The sequence below is a fragment of the Balaenoptera musculus genome, chromosome 4 (genome assembly GCF_009873245.2).
Source record: "Balaenoptera musculus isolate JJ_BM4_2016_0621 chromosome 4, mBalMus1.pri.v3, whole genome shotgun sequence".
Classification (NCBI taxonomy): domain Eukaryota; kingdom Metazoa; phylum Chordata; class Mammalia; order Artiodactyla; family Balaenopteridae; genus Balaenoptera; species Balaenoptera musculus.
In genome coordinates, this window is record NC_045788.1 from 30164590 (window position 1) to 30184545 (window position 19956).

General features: G+C 36.7%; 1 protein-coding gene across 2 annotated transcripts in view; it reads left to right on the forward strand.

Moving 5' to 3' along the window:
- Window positions 1-19956, forward strand: part of RNF13 (ring finger protein 13) — a 155030-nt gene that overhangs the window by 88412 nt on the left and 46662 nt on the right. For both annotated transcript variants that reach the window (XM_036849795.1, XM_036849794.1), the window contains exon 6: window positions 15552-15642. In XM_036849795.1, coding sequence (XP_036705690.1) covers window positions 15552-15642 — 91 coding nt within the window. The remainder of the gene's footprint in view (window positions 1-15551; window positions 15643-19956) is intronic.

A 19956-nucleotide genomic window follows, 5' to 3' on the forward strand; every position in this document is an offset into this window, starting at 1 on the left:
TTCACAACGTTAAATTTTAGGATATGCAGAAATACTAAGTAGCTACTGTATTCTTGTGGAATTTCAAAGCCACATACTTGTGCTCTCTTATGCCAGTTGGTTATTATTAGCCCCGTAACGTATATTGGCATGCCTGTAGCTTTCCATGCAAAATGGGAATGTCTTTCCTTATTCTTTACTAGAGAAAATGAGCCAATTTTAATGAAATAACTGGCTTTAATCAGACTGATTTTTAAGCTGTATCCTTTCACTTAATTTAGTGAGAGTGTTAAAGGTGTCTTTTTTATGTTAATGAGACTACTTTTGGACTCCACCAAAGGATGGGGCTGGTTGCTAGGAGAACTAACCAGGTGATTAGAAGGTTGGAACTTTCAGTCCCACCCCCTGACCTCAGGGGCCAGTGGTTTTAATCAGTCATGCCTATGTAATGAAGCCTCTGTAAAAACCTGAAAGGACAGGTTCAGAGATCTTTTGGGTTGGTGGAAGCGTGGAGATGCTGGGAAAGTTGCACTCCTGGAGAGACCATGGAACCTCTGCACCCCTTCCCATATACTTTGCCCTATACATCTCTTTCATCTGGTTGTTCCTGAATTATATCCTTTTATAACAAACTGGTAGTCTAGTAAATAAAATGTTTCTTTGAGTTCTGTGAGCTGCTCTCGCAAATTAATTGAACCCATGGAGTAAGGATTGTTGGAACCTCCAGTCCGTAGCTGGTGGGTGGGTCAGAAGCACAGGTAACAGCTTGGACTTGCGGCTGGTGTCTGAAGTGGGGGATGGGGATTCTTGTGAGACCGAACCCTAACCCTGTGGAATCTGATGCTATATCTCCAGGTAGACAATGTCAGAATTGAGTTGAGTTGTTTGATGGTGTGGGAAGATCCCCACACACATTGGCAATTGGGTTCAGAACCCAGAATACACTAAATAAATACACTGCCAACATTCAGGATTAAATATTTTGTTTTTGTTTTTCTTTTAGTATATAACAATAATACCTCTTGTTATTAAGTTGGATTGAGTCATATATGCAAGAAAGAGTTTTCAGCAAAGAGCAGACCTAAAGCTATGGACTGATATACTCCATTGGAATGTATTTAGGACTTTAAATAACTGCATCCTCAGTAGGAAATATTTTGGATTCCTTGACCAAAAAAATCTTTTCATAACATGAAACAGTATTTTTTGTTGTTGGTGAGTTGAACTCTTTTCCTTCTTACCCCTAATATTATCTGGGGCAAAATTACAATATATAAAAAGTAAAACTTAGCAATAAGTTCATTAATTAATTTCTTTATATTTTAAATTATTATTTTAATCTTCTAGCTGATTAAATCATAACTGTAGAATGCATGAAGTACCCTTAAGAGGTTCTAGCATTTCACAAAAGGTTTGATAACCACTGTTTAGGAATTAGAGGAATTGATGAAGGGATTTTACTTATCAAATAGACTAGTACTGTTTTACTACAGATTTGACACAGTTGTCTTCTCTTCCTTTAATCACCTCCCATTAAAAAAAAATTATTATCCTACACAGTACCTCCCAGGCTAGTCACTTTTGTGACCTGTATACATTACTGGCAAAACGGAAGGTGTACACACTCTAAAAATAGGCCTGAATTCAAATGTGTGCTCCTACTTGTTTTGAATGTATAATTTTGAGCAAGTTACCTACTCTTTGTGTGTTTTGCTGAAGGCCTGGGCCTAGGTTTTAGCAACCCTCAAGACCTTCTCAAGGATTCTGGGTTGAATAAAATGATTAGTATTTGTAAACTATTTACTCTTTTGACATGCTTTTAATAAAAAATTTGCAAGATGAAAGTGTCAGTTCCCCTTAACACCTGTTTTGTCTTTGTACTAAAACCTTTTTGTGATTATCATATCAGTTCCTAAGGAAAGTGTGCTAAATATTAGAAGTAGCACATAACCATATAATCCTGTTGTTGCTATGGAAATGTTCCGACTGAGTTATTATATTTCAGAGATTGTTCAGAATTTTGGTTCTTGACTTCATTGCTTAGATTACTTTCCATGACATTTTGCTCTGTCCTTGAGTGTGTATGTGTTTGAACATTTCATATATCCAACACGTTGTAAAGATCTTTACCATTTTCATCTTTACTGTTACTTGGTAGAGGAAAAGGAAGCACAGATTTATTAAAAGAAGCATGTATCTATCGCTCTTTTTAGGCTTAGATCATAGCCACATGTGTTCTCCTAAGAGCAGAGGTTCTAATATCTGGACCCAAAAGGAAGTTTTAAAGGCCTCTTGCCAACATTTCACACAGGAATGTATCTGTTTCTTATTTCATCTAGGACATAGAATGATAGATTAGCTCAGTGAGTCAATCACATTTGTCATCTTCAGGAGGCAGCAGAATGTGGTGGGGAAGAATACGAACTTCAAGACCAGGAAATGTGGGTTTATTCCAAGTTAGTTGATATATGAACTGACCTGTGCTGCTGGAAAAGTTACTAACCTTTCCAGGCCCTTTATTTTCGTCTGTAAAAGTGTGAATAATTTTAATTTTTATTTGACCTGACAGGGTTTTGAAGATCATATGAAAGAAGGTATATGAGAAAACCCATGCCATAGCAGAGTGGAAAGAGCCTACATTAGGAGTCTGAGCCTCAAGTTTGGGTCTAGGCTGTGCAAATTTCTAGCTGTATAAATAGGGCAAGTTACCAGTATGGGTTTGTTTCTTCTCCTTTTTTCCTTGCTTTCTGCCTTCAACAAATATTTTTTGTCAGCCTACTCTGCATCAGGCACTCTCTTAGGCATCATGACTACAGCAGGAAATGATACAGTTTTAAGGCTTTGCTCATACTTTTCATTGAGGTAGCAGAATGCAGTAGTTAAAGAGTATGGTTTCTGAGTATTGCCTTACAAGGTTTGAATCCCAGCTCCACCACTTACCAGCTATGTGACCTTGGGAACATTACCTAACATCTCTATGCCTCACTTTTCTGATATGTTAAATGGGGATGATAATAGTACTCAATTCACTGGTTTGTTGCTTATGACATATAAAACATCTAGAAGACTGCCTGGTTCTTAGTAATCATTTAATGGTTATTTAGCTGCTATTATTATTGCTGCAGTTATTATTATTGTTATTATTGCATTCTAGGGTGGGAGAGAGGAAATGAACACATAATCAAAGAGGTATGGTATATGTCAAGTAGCTATGAAGCGCTCTGAAGAAAAACATGCCAGGTTAAAGGGATACGTAGTGACAGGGATGAGAGGAGGATGGCTATTTTAGATAGGGTGATCAGAGAAGGTTGCTATGAGGCTTTGACATTTGAGCATAGGTCTAAAGTGAGAGGCTGAGCCATGCAGATTTCTGGAGGAGGATATTCCGAGGAAAGGGAACATCAGGCAAATGCAAATGCTCAAAGATAAAGCATACTTGGTGTTTTCAAGGTGTGGCAGAAAATCACAGTGGCTGGAGTAGAGTGAACAAGGGAGAGAGAGAGCTGCAGGGGATGAAGTTGGAGAGGGAGCCAGGGGCTAGATCATGTTGGGTCTTGTAGGACTTTGGAATTTGTTTTACATGGGTTTTTTTTTTTTTTTTTTTTAAACATCTTTATTGAAGTATAATTGCCTTACAATGGTGTGTTAGCTTCTGCTTTATAACAAAGTTAATCAGTTATACATATACAATATGTTCCCATATCTCTTCCCTCTTGCATCTCCCTCCCTCCCACCCTCCCCATCCCACCCCTCTAGGTGGTCACAAAGCACCGAGCTGATCTCCCTGTGCTATGCAGCTGCTTCCCACTAGCTATCTATTTTACATTTGGTAGTGTATATATGTCCATGACACTCTCTCACCCTGTCACATCTCACCCCACCCCCTCCCCATATCCTCAAGTCCATTCTCTAGTAGGTCTGTGTCTTTATTCCCGTCTTGCCACTAGGTTCTTCATGGCCTTTTTTTTTTTTCCTTAGATTCCGTATATATGTGTTAGCATACTGTATTTGTTTTTCTCTTTCTGACTTACTTCACTCTGTATGACAGACTCTAACTCCATCCACCTCATTACAAATACCTCCATTTCATTTCTTTTTATGGCTGAGTAATATTCCATTGTATATATGTGCCACATCTTCTTTATCCATTCATCTGTCGATGGACATTTAGGTTGCTTCCATGTCCTGGCTATTGTAAATAGAGCTGCAATGAACATTTTGGTACATGACTCTTTTTGAACTATGGTTTTCTCAGGGTATATGCCCAGTAGTGGGATTGCTGGATCGTATGGTAGTTCTCTTTGTAGTTTTTTAAGGAACCTCCATACTGTTCTCCATAGTGGCTGTATCAATTTACATTCCCACCAACAGTGCAAGAGAGTTCCCTTTCCTCCACACCCTCTCCAGCATTTATTGTTTCTAGATTTTTTGATGATGGCCATTCTGACCAGTGTGAGATGATATCTCATTGTAGTTTTGATTTGCATTTCTCTAATGATTAATGATGTTGAGCATTCTTTCATGTGTCTGTAGGCCATCTGTATATCTTCTTTGGAGAAATGTCTATTTAGGTCTTCTGCCCATTTTGGGATTGGGTTGTTCATTTTTTTGTTATTGAGCTGCATGAGCTGCTTGTAAATCTTGGAGATTAATCCTTTGTCAGTTGCTTCATTTGCAAATATTTTCTCCCATTCTGATGGTTGTCTTTTGGTCTTGTTTATGGTTTCCTTTGCTGTGCAAAAGCTTTTAAGTTTCATTAGGTCCCATTTGTTTATTTGTGTTCTTATTTCCATTTCTCTGGGAGCTGGGTCAAAAAGAATCTTGCTGTGATGTATGTCATAGAGTGTTCTGCCTATGTTTTCCTCTAAGAGTTTGATAGTGTCTGGTCTTACACTTAGGTCTTTAATCCATTTTGAGTTTATTTTTGTGCATGGTGTCAGGGAGTGTTCTAATTTCATACTTTTACATGTATCTGTCCAATTTTCCCAGCACCACTTATTGAAGAGGCTGTCTTTTCTCCACTGTATATGCTTGCCTCCTTTATCAAAGATAAGGTGACCATATGTGCGTGGGTTTATCTCTGGGCTTTCTATCCTGTTCCATTGATCTATATTTCTGTTTTTGTGCCAGTACCAAACTGTCTTGATTACTGTAGCTTTGTAATATAGTCTGAAGTCAGGGAGCCTGATTCCCCCAGCTCCATTTTTCGTTCTCAAGATTGCTTTGGCTATTCGGGGTCTTTTGTGTTTCCATACAAATTGGGAAACTTTTTGTTCTAGTTCTGTGAAAAATGCCAGTGGTAGTTTGATAGGGATTGCATTGAATCTGTAGATTGCTTTGGGTAGTAGAGTCATTTTCACAATGTTGATTCTTCCAATCCAGGAACATGGTATATCTTTCCATCTATTTGTATCATCTTTAATTTCTTTCATCGGTGTCTTATAATTTTCTGCATACAGGTCTTTTGTCTCCTTAGGTAGGTTTATTCCTAGATATTTTATTCTTTTTGTTGCAATGGTAAACGGGAGTGTTTTCTTAATTTCACTTTCAGATTTTTCGTCATTAGTGTATAGAAATGCAAGAGATTTCTGTGCATTAATTTTGTATCCTGCTACTTTACCAAATTCATTGATTAGCTCTAGGAGTTTTCTGGTAGCATCTTTAGGATTCTCTATGTATAGTATCATGTCATCTGCAAACAGTGACAGCTTTACTTCTTCTTTTCCGATTTGGATTCCTTTTATTTCTTTGTCTTCTCTGATTGCTGTGGCTAACACTTCCAAAACTATGTTGAATAATAGTGGTGAGAGTGGGCAACCTTGTCTTGTTCCTGACCTTAGTGGAAATGGTTTCAGTTTTTCACCATTGAGGACAATGTTGGCTGTGGGTTTGTCATATGTGGCCTTTATTATGTTGAGGAAAGTTCCCTCTATGCCTACTTTCTGCAGGGCTTTTATCATAAATGGGTGTTGAATTTTGTCAAAAGCTTTCTCTGCATCTATTGAGATGATCATATGGTTTTTCTCCTTCAATTTGTTAATATGGTGTATCACATTGATTGATTTGCGTATATTGAAGAATCCTTGCATTCCTGGGATAAACCCCACTTGATCATGGTGTATGATCCTTTTAATGTGCTGTTGGATTCTGTTTGCGAGTATTTTGTTGAGGATTTTTGCATCTATGTTCATCAGTGATATTGGCCTGTAGTTTTCCTTTTTTGTGACATCTTTGTCTGGTTTTGGTATCAGGGTGATGGTGGCCTCGTAGAATGAGTTTGGGAGTGTTCCTCCCTCTGCAATATTTTGGAAGAGTTTGAGAAGGATAGGTGTTAGCTCTTCTCTAAATGTTTGATAGAATTCACCTGTGAAGCCATCTGGTCCTGGGCTTTTGTTTGTTGGAAGGTTTTTAATCACAGTTTCAATTTCAGTGCTTGTGATTGGTCTGTTCATATTTTCTATTTCTTCCTGGTTCAGTCTCGGCAGTTTGTGCATTTCTAAGAATCTGTCCATTTCTTCCAGGTTGTCCATTTTATTGGAGTAGAGTTGCTTGTAGTAATCTCTCATGATCTTTTGTATTTCTGCAGTGTCAGTGGTTACGTCTCCTTTTTCATTTCTAATTCTATTGATTTGAGTCTTCTCCCTTTTTCTCTTGATGAGTCTGGCCAGTGGTTTATCAATTTTGTTTATCTTCTCAAAGAACCAGCTTTTAGTTTTATTGATTTTTGCTATTGTTTCCTTCATTTCTTTTTCATTTATTTCTGACCTGATCTTTATGATTTCTTTCCTTCTGCTAGCTTTGGGGTTTTTTTGTTCTTCTTCCTCTAATTGCTTTAGGTGCAAGGTTAGGTTGTTTATTCGAGATGTTTCCTGTTTCTTGAGGTAGGCTTGTATTGCTATAAACTTCCCTCTTAGCACTGCTTTTGCTGCGTCCCATAGGTTTTGGGTCGTCGTATCTCCATTGTCATTTGTTTCTAGGTATTTTTTGATTTCCCCTTTGATTTCTTCAGTGATCACTTCGTTATTAAGTAGTGTATTGTGTAGCCTCCATGTGTTTGTATTTTTTACACATCTTTTCCTGTAATTGATATCTAGTCTCATAGCGTTGTGGTCGGAAAAGATACTTGATACGATTTCAATTTTCTTAAATTTACCAAGGCTTGATTTGTGACCCAAGATATGATCTATCCTGGAGAATGTTCCATGCGCACTTGAGAAAAACGTGTATTCTGTTGTTTTTGGGTGGAATGTCCTATAAATATCAATTAAGTCCATCTTGTTTTTTTTTTTTTTTTTTTTTTTTTTCTTTAAACATCTTTATTAAAGTATAATTGCCTTACAATAGTGTGTTAGCTTCTGCTTTATAACAAAGTGAATCAGTTATACATATACAATAGGTTCCCATTACTCTTCCCTCTTGCATCTCCCTCCCTCCCACCCTCCCCATCCCACCCCTCTAGGTGGTCACAAAGCACCGAGCTGATCTCCCTGTGCTATGCGGCTGCTTCCCACTAGCTATCTATTTTACATTTGGTAGTGTATATATGTCCATGACACTCTCTTACCCTGTCCCATCTCACCCCACCCCCTCCCCATATCCTCAAGTCCATTCTCTAGTAGGTCTGTGTCTTTATTCCCGTCTTGCCACTAGGTTCTTCATGGCCTTTTTTTTTTTTTTTTCCTTAGATTCCGTATATATGTGTTAGCATACTGTATTTGTTTTTCTCTTTCTGACTTACTTCACTCTGTATGACAGACTCTAACTCCATCCACCTCATTACAAATACCTCCATTTCATTTCTTTTTATGGCTGAGTAATATTCCATTGTATATATGTGCCACATCTTCTTTATCCATTCATCTGTCGATGGACATTTAGGTTGCTTCCAGGTCCTGGCTATTGTAAATAGAGCTGCAATGAACATTGTGGTACATGACACTTTTTGACCTATGGTTTTCTCAGGGTATGTACCCAGTAGTGGGATTGCTGGGTCGTATGGTAGTTCTCTTTGTAGTTTTTTAAGGAACCTCCATACTGTTCTCCATAGTGGCTGTATCAATTTACATTCCCACCAACAGTGCAAGAGTGTTCCCTTTCCTCCACACCCTCTCCAGCATTTATTGTTTCTAGATTTTTTGATGATGGCCATTCTGACTGGTGTGAGATGATATCTCATTGTAGTTTTGATTTGCATTTCTCTAATGATTAATGATGTTGAGCATTCTTTCATGTGTTTGTAGGCCATCTGTATATCTTCTTTGGAGAAATGTCTATTTAGGTCTTCTGCCCATTTTTGGATTGGGTTGTTCGTTTTTTTGTTATTGAGCTGCATGAGCTGCTTGTAAATCTTGGAGATTAATCCTTTGTCAGTTGCTTCATTTGCAAATATTTTCTCCCATTCTGATGGTTGTCTTTTGGTCTTGTTTATGGTTTCCTTTGCTGTGCAAAAGCTTTTAAGTTTCATTAGGTCCCATTTGTTTATTTGTGTTCTTATTTCCATTTCTCTGGGAGCTGGGTCAAAAAGAATCTTGCTGTGATGCATGTCATAGAGTGTTCTGCCTATGTTTTCCTCTAAGAGTTTGATAGTGTCTGGCCTTACACTTAGGTCTTTAATCCATTTGGAGTTTATTTTTGTGCATGGTGTCAGGGAGTGTTCTAATTTCATACTTTTACATGTAGCTGTCCAATTTTCCCAGCACCACTTATTGAAGAGGCTGTCTTTTCTCCACTGTATATGCTTGCCTCCTTTATCAAAGATAAGGTGACCATATGTGTGTGTGTTTATCTCTGGGCTTTCTATCCTGTTCCATTGATCTATATTTCTGTTTTTGTGCCAGTACCAAACTGTCTTGATTACTGAAGCTTTGTAGTATAGTCTGAAGTCAGGGAGCCTGATTCCCCCAGCTCCATTTTTCGTTCTCAAGATTGTTTTGGCTATTCGGGGTCTTTTGTGTTTCCATACAAATTGTGAAATTTTTTGTTCTAGTTCTGTGAAAAATGCCAGTGGTAGTTTGATAGGGATTGCATTGAATCTGTAGATTGCTTTGGGTAGTAGAGTCATTTTCACAATGTTGATTCTTCCAATCCAGGAACATGGTATATCTCTCCATCTATTTGTATCGTCTTTAATTTCTTTCATCAGTGTCTTATAATTTTCTGCATACAGGTCTTTTGTCTCCTTAGGTAGGTTTATTCCTAGATATCTTATTCTTTTTGTTGCAATGGTAAACGGGAGTGTTTTCTTAATTTCACTTTCAGATTTTTCGTTATTAGTGTATAGAAATGCAAGCGATTTCTGTGCATTAATTTTGTATCCTGCTACTTTACCAAATTCATTGATTAGCTCTAGGAGTTTTCTGGTAGCATCTTTAGGATTCTCTATGTATAGTATCATGTCATCTGCAAATAGTGACAGCTTTACTTCTTCTTTTCCGATTTGGATTCCTTTTATTTCTTTGTCTTCTCTGATTGCTGTGGCTAACACTTCCAAAACTATGTTGAATAATAGTGGTGAGAGTGGGCAACCTTGTCTTGTTCCTGATCTTAGTGGAAATGGTTTCAGTTTTTCACCATTGAGGACAATGTTAGCTGTGGGTTTGTCATATATGGCCTTTATTATGTTGAGGAAAGTTCCCTCTATGCCTACTTTCTGCAGGGCTTTTATCATAAATGGGTGTTGAATTTTGTCGAAAGCTTTCTCTGCATCTATTGAGATGATCATATGGTTTTTCTCCTTCAATTTGTTAATATGGTGTATCACATTGATTGATTTGCGTATATTGAAGAATCCTTGCATTCCTGGGATAAACCCCACTTGGTCATGGTGTATGATCCTTTTAATGTGCTGTTGGATTCTGTTTGCGAGTATTTTGTTGAGGATTTTTGCATCTATGTTCATCAGTGATATTGGCCTGTAGTTTTCTTTCTTTGTGACATCTTTGTCTGGTTTTGGTATCAGGGTGATGGTGGCCTCGTAGAATGAGTTTGGGAGTGTTCCTCCCTCTGCAATATTTTGGAAGAGTTTGAGAAGGATAGGTGTTAGCTCTTCTCTAAATGTTTGATAGAATTCACCTGTGAAGCCATCTGGTCCTGGGCTTTTGTTTGTTGGAAGGTTTTTAATCACAGTTTCAATTTCAGTGCTTGTGATTGGTCTGTTCATATTTTCTATTTCTTCCTGGTTCAGTCTCGGCAGTTTGTGCATTTCTAAGAATCTGTCCATTTCTTCCAGGTTGTCCATTTTATTGGCATAGAGTTGCTTGTAGTAATCTCTCATGATCTTTTGTATTTCTGCAGTGTCAGTGGTTATTTCTCCTTTTTCATTTCTAATTCTATTGATCTGAGTCTTCTCCCTTTTTCTCTTGATGAGTCTGGCTAATGGTTTATCAATTTTGTTTATCTTCTCAAAGAACCAGCTTTTAGTTTCATTGATTTTTGCTATTGTTTCCTTCATTTCTTTTTCATTTATTTCTGACCTGATCTTTATAATTTCTTTCCTTCTGCTGGCTTTGGGGTTTTTTTGTTCTTCTTTCTCTAATTGCTTTAGGTGCAAGGTTAGGTTGTTTATTCGAGATGTTTCCTGTTTCTTGAGGTAGGCTTGTATTGCTATAAACTTCCCTCTTAGCACTGCTTTTGCTGCGTCCCATAGGTTTTGGGTCGTCGTATCTCTATTGTCATTTATTTCTAGGTATTTTTTGATTTCCCCTTTGATTTCTTCAGTAATCACTTCATTATTAAGTAATGTATTGTGTAGCCTCCATGTGTTTGTATTTTTTACAGATCTTTTCCTGTAATTGATATCGAGTCTCATAGCGTTGTGGTCGGAAAAGATACTTGATACGATTTCAATTTTCTTAAATTTACCAAGGCTTGATTTGTGACCCAAGATATGATCTATCCTGGAGAATGTTCCATGAGCACTTGAGAAAAATGTGTATTCTGTTGTTTTTGGGTGGAATGTCCTATAAATATCAATTAAGTCCATCTTGTTTAATGTATCATTTAAAGCTTGTGTTTCCTTACTTATTTTCATTTTGGATGATCTGTCCATTGGTGAAAGTGGGGTGTTAAAGTCCCCTACTATGATTGTGTTGCTGTCGATTTCCCCTTTTATGGCTGTTAGTACTTGCCTTATGTATTGAGGTGCTCCTATGTTGGGTGCATAAATATTTACAATTGTTGTACCTTCCTCTTGGATCGATCTCTTGATCATTATATAGTGTCCTTCTTTGTCTCTTATAATAGTCTTTATTTTAAAGTCTATTTTGTCTGATATGAGAATTGCTACTCCAGCTTTCTTTTGATTTCCATTTGCATGGAATATCTTTTTCCATCCCCTCACTTTCAGTCTGTATGTGTCTCTAGGTCTGAAGTGGGTCTCTTGTAGACAGCATATATATGGGTCTTGTTTTTGTATCCATTCAGCCAGTCTGTGTCTTTTGGTGGGAGCATTTAATCCATTTACATTCAAGGTAATTATCGATATGTATGTTCCTATTCCCATTTTCTTAAATGTTTTGGGTTTGTTATTGTAGGTGTTTTCCTTCTCTTGTGTTTCTTGCCTTAGAGAAGTTCCTTTAGCATTTGTTATAAAGCTGGTTTGGTGGTGCTGAACTCTCTCAGCTTTTGCTTGTCTGTAAAGGTTTTAATTTCTCCATCACATCTGAATGAGATCCTTGCTGGGTAGAGTAATCTTGGTTGTAGGTTTTTCTCCTTCATCACTTTAAATATATCCTGCCACTCCCTTCTGGCTTGCAGAGTTTCTGCTGAAAGATCAGATATTAACCTTATGGGGATTCCCTTGTGTGTTATTTGTTGTTTTTCCCTTGCTGCTTTTAATATGTTTTCTTTATATTTAATTTTTGACAGTTTGATTAATATGTGTCTTGGCATGTTTCTCCTTGGGTTTATCCTGCATGGGACTCTCTGTGCTTCCTGGACTTGATTAACTATTTCCTTTCCCATATTAGGGAAGTTTTCAACTATAATCTCTTCAAATATTTTCTCAGTCCCTTTCTTTTTCTCTTCTTCTTCTGGGACCCCTATAATTCGAATGTTGGTGCGTTTAATGTTGTCCCAGAGGTCTCTGAGACTGTCCTCAGTTCTTTTCATTCTTTTTTCTTTATCCTGCTCTGCAGTAGTTATTTCCACCATTTTATCTTCCAGGTCACTTATCCTTTCTTCTGCCTCAGTTATTCTGCTATTGATCCCATCTAGAGTATTTTTAATTTCATTTATTGTGTTTTTCATCGTTGCTTGGTTCCTCTTTAGTTCTTCTACATCCTTGTTAAATGTTTCTTGCATTTTGTCTATTCTATTTCCAAGATTTTGGATCATCCTTACTATCATTATTCTGAATTCTTTTTCAGGTAGACTACCTATTTCCTCTTCATTTGTTAGGTCTGGTGTGTTTTGACCCTGCTCCTTCATCTGCTGTGTGTTTTTCTGTCGTCTCATTTTGCTTATCTTACTGTGTTTGGGGTCTCCTTTTCACAGGCTGCAGGTTCGTAGTTCCCGTTGTTTTTGGTATCTGTCCCCAGTGGGTAAGGTTGGTTCAGTGGGTTGTGTAGGCTTCCTGGTGGAGGGGACTATTGCCTGTGTTCTGGTGGATGAGGTTAAATCTTGTCTTTCTGGTGGGCACGTCCACGTCTGGTGGTGTGTTTTGGGGTGTCTGTGGCCTTATGATTTTAGGCAGCCTCCCTGCTAATGGATGGGGCTGTATTCCTGTCTTGCTAGTTGTTTGGCATAGGGTGTCCAGCACTGTAGCTTGCTGGTCGTTGAGTGAAGCTGGGTCTTGATGTTGAGATGGAGATCTCTGAGAGATTTTTGCCGTTTGGTATTACGTGGAGCTGGTAGGTCTCTTGTGGACCAGTGTCCTGAAGTTGGCTCTCCCACCTCAGAGGCACAGCCCTGATGCCTGGCTGGAGCACCAAGAGCCTTTCATCCACACAGCTCAGAATCTTTTGGGAGGTCTGACGTCTTCTGCCAGCGTTCAGTGGGTGTTCTGTAGGAGCAGTTCCACGTGTAGATGTATTTCTACTGTATCTGTCGGAAGGAAGGTGATCTCTGCGTCTTACTCTTCCGCCATCTTGCCCCTACTCTCCCTACATGGGTTTTAAGCAGAGGTGTGAGGTGATCTGACAGATTTTAAAGGATCACTTTGGTTGTTCTTTGGAGAATAGACTGAAGGTGAGAGATGGGCAAGACTGCCAACTGAGAGGCCAGTTAGAACATCGGTGCAGCAGCCAGGCAAGAGATGACGGCAGTTTGGAGTATTAGCAGTGACTGTGATGGGAAGTGATAGAATTGTGGATCTGTTTTGAGGTTGATAGGGTTTGATATAAGGAATAAAAGAAGGGGAGGAGACAAGGAGAACTCCAAGATGTTTAACTTGAGAAACTAGGTGAATAGTTAGTTACAGAGATGAGAAAGAGTAGAAGTAGAACTGATTAAGGGAAAAGAGATATTGAGGATTCCGTTTGAGAAACATTAAGGCTGAAACATTTGCTAGGCAGTCAAATGGAGAAACTGAACCGGCAGTTGGACGTATGCGTCTGGAGAGGTTAGGGCTGGCTGCTTAAATTATAATGTCTGTGATACGATAATACTATTTGGCACAATACTTCACAGAGTTGTTTTGTGGATCAGATTAAGATTTCGTGTTTTTAAAGTATTTTGTGAACTAAAACATTTGGTTTTGTTTTCAGTAGATAAATGATGTTGCAAAGTCTCCAGGATGGCTGTTCATATTTGTGTACGTCATTTTCCCCTTCTTAATCTTCTGACTAAAGTGAGGAGCTTTTACCATGTCATTAGATATCATAACTCAGGGAAGTTATGTTGCTCCCAATAATTCTAAGCCAGTAGTTACAAGCCAAAAATTCCTCCTCAAGTTTATCAGAGTATCTTCATGAAAGAGTAAAGCATTTTACAAAGGGTATACAATTCCAAGTTTTAATTATCAAATAAATTAAAATTTAAACTGTTATGTGAAAGAGAAAGATCTCTTAGCATGACAGAAAATATCTCCCTAAAATATATATGGTTATATAACAGTACCTCTGTAGCTATTAAAAATTATGAGGTAGATATTTATTTATTGACATGACAGGATATCTGAGGTATACCATTAAGTGGAAAAAGCCTATACTTTTTCCCATTATTATACGATCCCATTAATACAAAAATTTAAATATTTATTGATCTTAGTAATATAAAGATAGTGATTAAGTGTTCCTCTGCTAACCATTTTGGTTTCTTCCCTCTTAGGGTTTATATGATATGGGCATGTGTGTATGTGTGTGTGTGAGAGAGAGACAGAAAGAGAGAGAATGTACGGAATGAATGATTTTATTTGCATATATCCAAACAATCTGAAAACGAAAAGAAAAATGTACTCTACTAAGGATACCAAGATTTTAAAACTTTAAAACTTGTCTTTATAAGAATTAAAGAAAAATACATCAGTGGTTGCCGAGGTTGTGGTGAGGGTTGACTGTAAAGGGGCATGAGGGAATTTGGAGGGATGATAAAACATTTTTTATCTTGATTGTGGTGGTGCTCACATAATTGTATGCATTTGTCGAAACTTAAAGAACTGTTTATACTGCTTCAAATGAAAGCCTTGTCTTTGGGTGGGAAGGATTATGGCTGTGTTCTGTTCCTCTTTACTTGTATCCACCCCCCTCTTTTAAATAAATAATAAATATACATTTTTAAAAGAAATGTAGAACAAAGTTGTTGTGAAAAATGTAACAAAAGAAAACAAATGGACTTTCTCTAAAGCCAAATCTGTTAAAATAACTCGCAGTTAAAAATATGGCTGCTTTTTCTATAGGAAGAGTAAGATGATTTTTTTTATTTCTCATCTTGAGTACTGGGTAATTTTTGCAAAGTTCTTTTTTTGTTGGCATTTGATTTTGGTTTTTTAACATAGATATAAAAGTAAACTTTCGTAAGACACGAATCAAAACACAGTGCTTTATCATGAACTCCAGGCTTAGGAGGAAGTAGAAATTTACCCAGCTTCCCTATCCTGTGCCCTTTCTGAACTGTCAGCCCTTCACTCTGTAAAGCCTTAGATGTGTGGTGTCATTTTTCAGACTGTTGTAAAGTGGTCTTTTCCTACATTCTTTGGCTTACACCTCTCGTGGGAATGGGTATGTAAAAAAAAGCTTTTTTCACTTTTTCATTTAGGAATTAAGTTATGAATGGAAAAAACACTTTACATTTCTTCCTCTTCTTCCTTTTCTAATAGTTAATTATGTTTGTAGAGGAATAAATCAAATAAATCAAATGGAAATAATCAAAATAAGAATTATATTTCAATCTCAGGACTATTGAGGTAGTGCGGTAATGTCATATGCAAAATGTTAGCTTTTGTTATTGTAAATGTAATAATGTTTCTCAGCCATTTTGATGGTGGTATAAATATGCAATATGGAAAATCAAATAATAGACAATTCAAGTTGATTGTAATTATTTCCAGTTGTATTTGCTGTTATTATGAAGAAGGTTAAGTTGATTTTACACTAAGTATGGCCTTTGAAGAATAATTTTATTATTGTTTTATACAGTTGAGGTACTAAAGAAAATTGACATTCCATCTGTCTTTATTGGCGAATCATCAGCTAATTCCCTGAAAGATGAATTCACATATGAAAAAGGGTAAGTAATGGATGTAAGAAATAATCATATAACTTAAAATTATTCTCTTTATTAGGGTAGAATTATATAAGATTAGTTGTAATCAAAGTTCTGTTTTAGAATGTACTCTATCGGGCTAAATGATATCTTCTTAAGTCATGATTTTAAGACTTACTGTATTGTACTGTTTGTTCTGTGTATGATTGCATATTGCAAATACATTTATGCTAGAGAGATTAAGCCACCCATGTTGCTAAAAAGATAAAAAAAACCTTTCCCTTTTATAGTTTAATCAAACCATTGGTATTTAGAAGCAATGTGATTTACTTTTTTTTTTTTTTTCCTGGCTGTGTTGGGTCTTAGCTGCAGCACGTGGGACCTTTCATTGGGGCGTGTGGGCTCTGTAGTTGCGGCATGTGGCCTTATTTGCCCCGCAGCATGTGGGATCTTAGTTCCCGACCAGGGATCGAACCTGCGTCTGTCCCCTGCATTGGAAGGCAGATTGTTAACCACTGGACCACCAGGGAAGTCCCTGATTTACATTTATATGATACTTTTCATTAAGACATGTTTGTATTTTATTAAAAAGAAATGTTATTTTATAAACAAAGAATCCAAAACACTGTGATAAGTGACTAACTTTTACAAACACAGAAAGTTTGTTTTCAAGTGTAAAAAGTTTGATTTGGAATTAGAAACTTCTTATGGAATTTCTCCCCAAAATCTCATTACCATGGTAACAAATAGACTGAAACTAACTTAAGGCACAGCTGTCTTATCTTATATAGAAATAGTGCAATTAAATTAACACTTCAGAGCTTCTTCCATGAAACAGCTCCCCAAAACATAGTGGACAGGAACAGCCTTTTGACTAAGAGGAACAATAACAACAGTATTAATAATAAAAGCAGTAGTATTTATTTAGGAATTAGCAAGTGCCAGGCACTCATGAAACAAGGCCTTTACATTTATAATTCTCAAACAGCCCTCTAGAGGTTATTATTATCTCTTACTATCTACATTTGCCAAAAGAGGAAACTGGCACAATGAAATGCAATTCTAATTATTTAGGGGGGAAAAAAATCCAGGAATATTTGAGTTTGGATATGAATAAAAAAAAGAGAGGGAAGGATTTTTTGTTTATTATTTTTGTCATTTTCCCTATATAGTTTTGATATTTAAAATACTGTTCACATATTCTGTGCTCAGAACATTTTTATTAAGTTAGGGAATATAATCTTGGATGTTGAATTAAAAATAGTTAGGCAAGATGCTATTTTGTCAGCCATATTTAAGTAGTTAATGGGGGGTGGAGAACTACTACTTGCTTTTACCTCAGTATTATTGCTTCATTTAGAAAAAGTCTGTATATTTTAATATGTATTTTAAAGAGTCTTTTTTTGTTTTTAATGGTTAAGTCATATCTTTTTACATTAAAAAAGTAATACCTGCTGGTAAAATGTGGAAAAATTCAGAAATATAAAGCATTTAAACAAAATTCCCTATGATGCTGTTCTCTAACAACAGCTACTGTTTTTTAAAAAGCTTTTAATTTTTTTCCACATGTTTGAATGCTGACATTAATTAGGGATAATGTGCTCGTAAAATAGTACCATACAATACTTAGTATTTTGTAACATACTTTATTTACTTAATATTTAGACCCTTCCCATGTTAATGCAAGGCCACAAAATCCCTTATCCCAACTCTTGGGGACAGATGTAACATGGAATTGTAACATTTTCAGATTTTTAAAAGTTACGTAACATCCAAATAGGATTTGAGGCAGCATCCCATAACCACATTACATATATATCTGCAATAAATGTATGAGTATCTTATCATGTCAGTTAGGTTCAGGTTGACTAGCAAATGAATTGCAAACATTACTTTTTAAAGCTTTTTAGGTTTCAGAATTGTGCTTAAGGGATTGTGGACCTGTACATACTGATTTGCCTCATCCATCTGCTGGCTGGCTGGCTGGTCGGTCTGCCTGCCTGCCTACCTACCTACCCATTAATTTATTCTACTGTTTAAAAGTAGGGAGGTGAGTATAATGAATCTGATCCTTCAGTTTCACAATTATCAACTCATGGCCAATTTTGTTTGGACTGTCCGCTCTGAAGCGCCACCCGCCACTTTTCTTCCCCACACCATGATTATTTTAAAGCAAGTACTATATATCCTATCATCTCAACTGTAAATATCTCAGAATATATCACTAGAAGATAGGTTATATATAAAAAATATAATGATATTATCATTATTTTACCTTTTTTTTTTTTAAAGTAAACATTAATTCAATATCAACCCATATTTCAGTCTTTAGATTTGTTTCTGAGCAAATCAGGGCATGTGATCACCCTATTTTTAATCCATACACTTGCTATGCCTCTTTTTTTTTTTCCTAGTCATTTATTTATTGAAGCAACAGGGTCATTTGTCCTGTACAGTTTTTACCACAGTCCAGACTTTCCTGACTGCATCCTTGGTGTATTGCCTAGAGTGTTCCTTTGTTACTTATTTTCCCTGTAAATTGCTTATTAGACCTAGAGGTTTGTTCAAATTCAAGTGTGCTTGGAGGACCAGGAGGATAGGTGAGGCAAGAGTAATTTATGTGTGTTATTATGTATTTCCATCAGGAGACATAATATTTGGTTCTCTCTTTGCGAGGGCAGCAATCATTAATGATCATTGTCTAGATCCATTAGTTCTTTAGGATTTGCAAGTAATCTAATTTTATAATTCCTTCTTCATTTATTAGCTGAAATACTTCTGTAAAGAGGACTCACACCTTATCAGTTATTTGATTACTTTGATGTACAGTCTGTTTAGGAAAGATAGGATAAACATTTGATTCTTTCCCTTTATTTACTGTTTTTAAAATGATTTGGTTTTCTAGCATCTGCCAAAGATAATTATATATTTAAAGTATTTTTTTTGAATTTTTGAATTTTATTTATTTTTTTATACAGCAGGTTCTTATTAGTTATCCATTTTATACATACTAGTGTATATATGTCAATCCCTATCTCCCAATTCATGATGGGGGTTGGATAACAAAACAGACAAGGCAAGACCTCCTGTGTCAACAGAGGGGTTGGGAAATTAGAGATTACTGTTACTGTTAGATTATTATTGAAGTTAGAGTTTAGGCCTAACACCTGGTTTGAAAGTAGCCTGGGAACTCATGCAAAGGAGAATGAGACACTATTTCCTAGGTTGCTTAAGACTCTGCTTCAATGATGGAGTCTTAGCTGCAGAGCACATGGAAAGTACTATATTGAGGGGTGGACATGGAGGTAGTATGGGAAGATTCTTACTAAAAGCTGTTTAAATATCTCCTCCTTCAAATACAGATTGATCTGGGGTTAGGACAGGGATGAGTCTGCAGCCTCAGCGGTGGAAACCTGGGCAGAGGGAATAGAAATAAAGCTGGGGGACTGATACTCTGTTGTAGTTGTCCACCCTATATCATCGCCATCACCACCTTCACCATTAGCAATTTGGTTAAGAAAATGCAGTAAACTATAAGCTATCTCGTTTATATAGCCTGCTATATCTCAAACCATTTTAGTTTACTCTCAAGATATATTGTGAAGATCTTTAAAGGGTCTACAGTTGATAGACGGCTCTAAGTATCTTAAAAGCTCAGTGTCCGTATCTCTATCTATATATAGTTTAATCTGGCTTCTAAACCCTAACAGTTAATTTATAGCAGTTTGGTGGAAGTAGTTAGGGAGGTTGCAGAGGATCAGCATCTCACTGAAAGGCTCTTCTACCTAAAAGTGGCACCATTTGTTACTGTATCTCAGCCGTGGCCCTGGGGCAGTTTCAGAGGATTTGTACCAAGAACAGGGACATTGTTTACAGAGCTGGCCTCATGCTGGAAGAGATGGTATCAAATAGAGGAGCCCAGGCTTGCTTTTCTCTTTTTTATACTGATGATGTATCAGTCACTTCAGTATTTTATATTAAGTTACAAAAATGCATATAAATCTTTTGTCATTCTTCTGGAAAGTGAAGTAAAAAGCTACTTTTAGCAATCTTAGCAGTTTTTGGAAAATATTTAAATTATTGGGGGAAATTCCTGGTATTATCTTTCTTGTTCTTCTTTTTGTTAAAGATTGATAGAGCTCTTTGGATGTGAATAAAATTGTTAATAGCATGAAGACTTAAAAATCGCTTGGGAATAGAAATAATTTGTTTTCATGTTATTTTTCTTGAGTACTAGGGCATCCTAAGCATTTCTACATGGGGGAAGGAGTCAACCTGTTTTCATTTCCTTTTACGTTGAGAATTTTTGTTTTGCATTTAACCCTTGTGTTATGAAGT